At 38.0% G+C, this 8,441-nt stretch overlaps 1 protein-coding gene across 1 annotated transcript in view; it reads right to left on the bottom strand.

Annotated features, from left to right (window-relative positions):
• Positions 1-2,396: 2,396 nt before the first annotated feature.
• LOC110459790 (BMP and activin membrane-bound inhibitor homolog) overlaps positions 2,397-8,441 on the bottom strand; it is a 40,383-nt gene continuing 34,338 nt past the window's right edge. The window contains exon 3 of the mRNA XM_021512233.1: positions 2,397-4,356. Coding sequence (XP_021367908.1) covers positions 3,884-4,356 — 473 coding nt within the window. The 3' untranslated portion in view covers positions 2,397-3,883. The remainder of the gene's footprint in view (positions 4,357-8,441) is intronic.

The raw sequence follows: 8,441 nt of genomic DNA, 5'->3' as shown, positions 1-8,441 counted from the left end.
GTAGGTCTGTAGAATATGTGTATTTCAGACATTTGTAACGAACCCCTGTTGATCAGTGCAGTGTAACAGACGATATTTCTGATAAATTGCATGAGTGTTAAAATTGTTTCCATTGCCGGCATTGGTGATTTCAATCGATGTGCATTTTGTACGATATTGCAGACCTTGGTCTTGTTTTTGTTGTAATAAAAGTATTTTTTATTTACTTTTTTCTTTTGCACATAAATTAACAATGGCATTGTCAAGTCTCAAAATGCCCAACGATATTTCAGCAGCCGTCATGTTTATTTACATTGGATATTGTAGTTCCGGTCAGTGTTGTATTAATACGCTAAGAAGTGTGTCTCGTGCTGCATGGTAATTAAAGTCCCATCAACGACACAGCTTTCAAAGAGGCTATATAGTGACAATGCCATGCAAATGTAAATATTGTATATTTAATCGTGTTCTTAGCAGATCTGATAAGCTCTTCGTTTCGATCCTGTACAAATTTATGTTTGAAAATATGGTTGGTATTACTGATTAGAGCTATAGTTACTAATTAAGAAGGTATGAAAGTTCAAGCTTTCTAGTGACATAGAATTTCCGATTTATCGATTCAAAATAATTTATTTACAATACATGTAGGTTTGAGAAACCATTTCTCAAAACGCGTTTTTTAAACCCGTCCCGAATAATTTTACATAGGTTTTCAAGTAAATATGTTAAATAACCTTGGCGATACTTGCTAGGTTTTAATTCACAGACCTATTTGGTGTTTTTTGTTTTGTATTTTTTGGCGGGTTCCGAGACTAATACAATGTGGATATTGTGAACTTACACGTAATACTTACGGCGCTTAGAAGACGTAAATTATCCCCTTACGTAAAATTCAATATTAAATATGCAGAATAAAACGGAAACTACGACGTGATACGTTTACAGATAGGTATATAACATTTATAACTCAGTTCTAACAGATGTCAGTAACATTCCATATATATCTGGTAATATTCCTTAACGGGACTGCGTTAATCTACCTATGGGCGATTAGGCGATACGCAAACCACTAATACATCAAACTCAAGTTTACACGCTGTCCTCACTCCTAAAACCATCCAATCGTCAGACACTGTGACTACATTTCCCGCCATCACAAATTAATCAGCGTGAAACTATGACAGTTTAAACTCTATTTGTAGTTTTGTGATTACGAAATCATACGCGTAGCCGATGACCAGTACGTGGTAATGGCCATTTACGCTCACACATTTTCTTAAAAAACCAACAACCTCATGATGCTTACCACGTGACAGCTAATGAGGTTTGATATCTTAGATTGCACTGTCTGGTCTACATGTAAGTGATAACTTGTCATTGACTACGCCACGGAATTCTGACTATTTGCTTATGATGAAGTGATATTCAAAGAAAACCACATTGACGTCATTCACCCCGCTAATCCACTTCCGATCCAGCAGCACGGTGACATCGATCAGAGGGACGACAGATCGTGGAAGAACAACATTAATTATTAGTAATTCAGATATCATACATTGCAGACATTGTGCTCTGTATCGAATCTCTAGCGAAGGAGAGTTCCAATGTGTTCGGCATTTTCCGGACTTCAGAGTAGCTTTTACGAAAGAACCACATTCAGTAAAATATTAAATTATATTATATTATATTTATTATAGGAACAATATTGATCAAAACGGGTATGTAATAAAAGTCAGACAACTTATATTTATGTCGCATCATTTCGTGATTGTACCGTTATTTATCTCTTGGGATTTTTCGTTTAAATGAATAAGAAATATCGATATAATATTTATTAGTACAAATTAAAATTATAGGTACTGTAGATTATGTAAGCAGTGAGGTCTGAAGTCGTGCAAGCTACAGCTAGTTGTTTGTATCGATGATTTGTCGTTAGGCTACACAAAGTCATCATTCGTTCCTTGGTTAACATAATTTTTAGAAATAAAAAACCCATCCCCCACTCTTACGTTTATTTTTGTTTCTCGCTTTCACCTCAATTGTATTTTTTCACGTCTTTTTTAATATTTTAATTTTCGCTTAAAATAATGAAACATCATATCAATCTGATTAAAATCATATGTTACATGGCTTCGTTAACTTCGTACTACGCATGAGGCGGAGCCATGTAACAGATGATTTTAATCAGATTGACATAATATAATCCATTGAGTGTAGCTTAATGACGAAATCTCCAGCTTCATAGCTGTTGTTCTATCACAATGTCAATCGTGTATGTTAAAAAAAATGCAACTTAATTTGGAAGTCGTCATTCTGGTGATATACCATTCCATAATTCCTGAGCAAGATTCCATGATCTGATCTGCATCGAATTCTGGAATAGATTTTGGTAGTATTTCTTAAAAACAACAAACTCCTTTTTTATGTTTTAATTTTTCAAATTTTATGTTGAAAGAAATAAATAGAAGTGTTTTCAAATATAACAGAATACTCTGTAGTCCATGAAAATATGACCATACGTAATAACAACGACTCACAACACCTTACAACGCCCCCTACACCACCATGGTAGATAATCCGATCCCACGATATCAATTCTGTTAGTAGTGCTCCCCCTTTTATGTTTGTTCTTCTTACTCTACCCGTTAGGTGTCGCTCAAACACAATGGTTATAAGCAGCATCTATGTGAGGAATTCTGAAAGACTTCAGTATTAAATGTTTGAAAACAATATTGTATTAACAAAATTATTTAAAAAACATGAATCAATTTATAGTTCTGTATAACTTAGAACTATATCCATACGTTGTGAGATATTCACAATTTACCAATTATGTATTTTTTTGCCAATTTTCCATCAACTTTTGGGAAACACCGTAAGGGCCCCCTCCCTTCTCTCAATTAGTTTCTTGGTCTACCTATATGGATTCCTGTCTTTGACGTGGAATTGGACCATTCTACCATGATTGTGCAGGTCGAACATACATACAGTAAAACTTCGATATAATGCCCTTGTTCCATCTGCCACTTCGCTTATCGACACAATTTAAAGGCCCTGTTCTGGTTTCGTTCCCACAATTCCATTATATATATATTCCCCGATATGTCGCAAAATCTTTTCCTATTTCCAAAATGTCGTTGACCAAACAATGACAAAATATCGATGTTTTACTCTATTGTCTTTACCAGTTCACGGATTACGTCACGCTGTCAACACCCTTGAACGATTCTGCAGGAGTAACCGTTCAATCCCTCATAAAACGATAGAGGGCGCCACTAAACACAAGCAGAATCGGCCAAGATTTGTTGATTACGTGATGTAGTACATAGACTGCATTTCCACTTGACGACATTTTATAACATTTAAACTCTGTATTGAGCACTCATACTTATCAACATACACACATGTTTCACATGTTTCAACGTAACATACTTTCACATATCATCACATGTTTATAACACAAATCCACATATCACAATACCGCGCATGCGTGCCTTCAACAGCACGTCGCCATTGAAAGAGAAGTGGTTGATCTAATCGACCACTGTCTAAAACAGTCCACGGAGGCCCGAAGAGAACCGTACACGGAGGCCCGAAGAGACCCGTTGATATTACATGTTATACATGTCTGTCTCATTTACACGATGATTTCACACTAGTGATATTGAGCCATTCCCCGTAGTAGAAAATTGTTCATGTCTACAAACATATATAGGAACGTTCTCGCTCTCGCTCTCGCTCTCTTTATCACACACACACGCGCGCTCACAAATGTGCATAACCTTCTCCCTTAAATTTGATACATATATATATATATATTCATTACTTGCATTTTATTACGTGATCACACTTCCCTATCACGCGCACATGTAGACACATTTAACCATTTATCACAATATCTGTGCTATACCACTGTAGCGAAGTCTTTCTGGAGGGGCTTTCCCCATATAACTATTGAGGGTCGCGTCCGTTTCGTCTTGGACTGTTCCGGACAGACTTGTTCGTAAACTTTACCGTCTTTGTCGACCTTCACATTGATGTCTTTGCATAATGAGTTATGATTCTCTCCAAACATTGAAGATGATGAGCTTTTTTCTGTCTTTTCACTAAAATGGTCTGTCACATATAACTGTGCTTTAGTTAGACTAGTTCTCTCACGTCTAAATTGAATTAATTGTCTGTGTCTCCTTGAATCTGTTCGGAGCATGCGCACAGCAAGAAGCACCAATAAAATTAGAATAAATCCTCCCGCAATCGGGACGGCGATTACGGCTGCTTTAAACCACAAATCACTTTCACCGCTCCGGTCATCGGAATCCGGAATAGCGCGGGGTACGTAACCTCCAGGGGGCACCACCATGTTTAAATCTTTGTCAACTGGAAGATATAACATTTGAAATATATTAATGACTTGCATAGTAAGTTAGTAGCAAAAAATGACTTAATGAATTGCATGGCATGAAATATCTTCAGATGTGAAAGGCGAAATATATTATAAATGTAGTGTCTGGCAGAGATTAACAGCATATTTATGAAAGAAAGTAGCGATGCACCTCGCATACATATTTAGTTTATGGAAATACAGCTTCATTTCATAAGTGGAGACAGAGCACATTATACACCGCAGAAGTAGTTACAATCTCAAATGTCTAAAAGTCCGTCCCGACAATAATGTCATTGAGATTCCGCGCCATGCCAAAGTGTGTCCGCGAACTAAAAACACGAAATTGGGTAGGTCGCCTCTTCTACCACGCCTATCACAAGTACTGCCGTAACTGACACGACTCTGATGGAGCTTTGATGGTTGCCGGGTCTAGTTCAGTCTAATTGACCCGGCGACTTGAGGATTTTGGATTCCCCTCTCACAGTTAGGGGTATGTCGGGGAATCCATCACGTGCACACTGTTCCTGGTTACATAACACCAGTCGCCCCCTTCGGTACCTCACGACCTCAAGGGTGTCTTATTGGTTGCAAGTAGAGGGCACTTACTGGATCGGCGAATTTGACGTGTAAAACGTGTTTCCCTTAATTGATGTTATTAGTTAGTACAGGTTACGGCAGAAGACTAGTTTAAATGATGAATGTGTATCTATTGTCTTACGAGACAGGCTGTCGCCGAGTCTGATGTAGTCAACCTTGTCAAATTCCGGATACATCGATTTCGTTGGGTCCGTTCATTAGAGAGTCCCCAGTGACCTCCAGATATATCGTTGTCGTGGGAGGTTGCAAGGTTGATGCGGACCTGCGCCGCCATATTGTCTGGTTATCGATTGATTCGGTAGACAAACGGTCTGACATCTTCGGTTATTGTGAAGAGAAATGACGCTTATTTATGAAATATTAATCCTTCATTAAGTGTGAATATGTAATTTCATTACTGCAGCTGTGTAACTTATCGATGTGAAAGATAATAGGCTTCATTATAACGGGACCACTGGCGACCAAGTCATCGATGTTTCATGGCTCTTGGCGACACTAGGGCCAGAGACAACGCAGCGAATTAGCACAATGGGCAATGATGCTACCGAGGTCACAAAATGGTCAGACTGGCACCGGATACAGATGGCACGTGAGCCAGAAGAGGAGAATCACCCTCCAGAAGGCGTCACGTGGTCGGATCATTGTCACGGAGAATACTTGCAGCACAAGCTACTTATTGATGATTGGCGTCGTCCTCTCGTCTAAAAGGAACTGATTCTGCCAGTATATTTAGTGATCAAAGTCACTGTCATGGACATCCAATATGAATGTTACCAAAGTCTTCGATAGACTTAAAACAATGCATAACAAAATAACAAGTCAATAGTGTTCGTATATATATCTACTGCTAGTACATTTCTGGAAACAAGTACATGATGAGCTTAGCACCGCTTTCATTGCAGCCAGGCTTTTACATTATGTGTACCGGCGTTCCAGCGTTAAAATTTCCCTGTGATTTTATGTCCTAGGTTCCAATAAAATGTGCATTGTATTTGATTAGATAAACCGTTAAACACTGCAGTAACCTATGTGCGTACTCTGAGCAGAAGATTTCCTCAATGATACATTTGTTTCTTCTCAAAGCACGTGAAACCTCCAACAAGCATTGCACGCTGCCGTCGGTGTTGAAACTTCTATTTAACGACTCTTACAACGTTAAAAACTACTACACAGAAAACACCTCCGCCCCAACCCATAAACAACGCTCGTAAATAACCCAGATGAACATTAAATTAAACCTGGGAACCTTTCAAGGACCCACGTGAAGATACGGTGCACATTTCGCGATACGGGCACTTGTTTTGGCGAAGCACGCGCAAAACTACATCCGTAATGTTTCATTGACTCGGGTAGGCATCACACGTGCTTAACACTAGAGTACAATTGATATACGTGTTTGAAAGCCTCCAATATCATACACTTCCACAAACGTTCGAGTTGTGCCTTAACTCTCATTTAAAAATATCGATTATATCTAATATGTATTTTGTAAGGTTGTCGAGTAGGTTAATAAGTTTTAGTTAAGATTCGGATATTTATTGACGCACTATGTTAAAATGCTGGGATTCAGCATCAAGGCAACCTACAGGCTACCCGATATCTTCTGAAGTAATTGATTGTTTCACTTCAACAGCCAAAACATCTGATGTACGACACGTCCTTCCAAGCCGAGTCCAATACCTTATAAGGAATTGTATTAGGCGATGTTTTAGAGTTTCGCGTTCAGCGTTTGACATTTTGTCTTTTTACAAGTAAATGTTGAATGTATATATGTAAGCAGGTGTACGACAATGTCCATACATCAGAAGATATAAACGAATATGGCATTAACTTGGAATATACAGCGAGTAATTGAATTCTAGGCAAGAATCAAGACTCTGGTAGAGCAAGATTTATTAGATTTGATGGCACTGTGGAGTTTTCCGTGAAATTCATTCCGTGCGTTGAAAGATCAAATAAGCGAGACATCAAAATGATGACACTGCACTTGACATGTTCAATCCATTTCAATCTTCCCGACAAAAACAATATGTACAATGTCTATTTGGATCTCTGTCTGCTACGCTAATCTTATATAGTTCTAGTGAGTAACAGCGTCTTTCTCTCATCATTACACAGAGTTCTATCAACATTACTAGCTCACATAAATAGACATGCATGACAAAATCACAAGCTGGAGTTCTGATATGTCTAAATAAGGATTAACACACTACCAGTATACTTTTACATTAAGTGATTCATATCTCTCCCTAGCATGAAAACATCCAAGATCTCTTGGGACTCTGACTTTAGTCGTCTGGGGCTTGACAACGTTTGTTTTTGGCGTATACAAGCGAAGAGATTAACGATGGCCTCTGTTTGCGCTTTTAATTCCAATGTTGGTTCTAGATAAACATCGTCTTCATGCCTTCTATGATAGCAGTACTACACAAAGCTCCCGTGATGAACGAAACTAGATAGCATACTCGATGGGCAAAACCAACCCCTTGTATCGCTTCCACGTAAATCAATAACTTAGACACATAGTCGCTCAATAGACACGAACAGGCTCTGACACCAGACATCACCCTTTGTTGTTGTAATAATCTTTTTCAGTTTAATTTGAACTTAATTCAGATCAGCATGGCATGGCCGTCTCTGAATCTACGCGGGAGGGGCAGAAAGGTGAAAGGGTTATTTAAACAGATTTTTTTCTCGGTCTGTGATTAAAGGTGCTTCATTATTGTATACTATTGTTTATGATTATGTCTCCTCAAATTTACTTAACAGCGTTAAATCAAGCGAACACAATACCCTAACAATAAGCCACCATAATCTCCGGAGTCCACCCGACCGTTACCGACGACAGGTGGCAGGCTTTCTAATTGTCAAACCGGACCGTAATCCGGATTAGTCCGTCTGTGTTGACAGGAGAGTTTCCAAATATACTCAAGAGGATATAAACTGTTCCATACATGTGACATACCCTGAGGGGCTCACAAATTGTTAAATCTTCGATTAAGTACTTGACTTGGACAAGAAAAAAAATTAGGAAGGATTTAATGATCCTTAAAACCCCAAAAGTACACATTTATATTATACGTAGGGATTCTCTTTAACAGATTGCTTGATATATGTTCAAATATGTTCACCAGATGTGAATATAAATTAAAGTTAAATTGTAAGTTCAATGATGTTGCCAATGGTAAAGAGAGGCCGAGCGACTATGAGTGAAAGTGGTCATGAAATTCCGTGAACCACTAATATATAACACTTTTTATTTCTCACGTGTGTATTTAGTTAATTTAGTTTTACATCCTAGATAGAAAACAAAGACATTAGCAAAATTTAAACATTAAACTGAAATGTATGCAGTTGAAGTCATTCAATAACTGTGACAAACACAAAATAATTTTGTTATCGTGATTGTAAAGTATCTATATATCCTGGTCCTTAAAATTTGAATTCACAAGTTATATATGTTTGTACATATATAGATGAC

Source organism: Mizuhopecten yessoensis, unplaced genomic scaffold, assembly GCF_002113885.1.
Source record: "Mizuhopecten yessoensis strain PY_sf001 unplaced genomic scaffold, ASM211388v2 scaffold1313, whole genome shotgun sequence".
NCBI lineage: Eukaryota > Metazoa > Mollusca > Bivalvia > Pectinida > Pectinidae > Mizuhopecten > Mizuhopecten yessoensis.
This window is presented reverse-complemented; position numbering and strand designations above follow the sequence as displayed.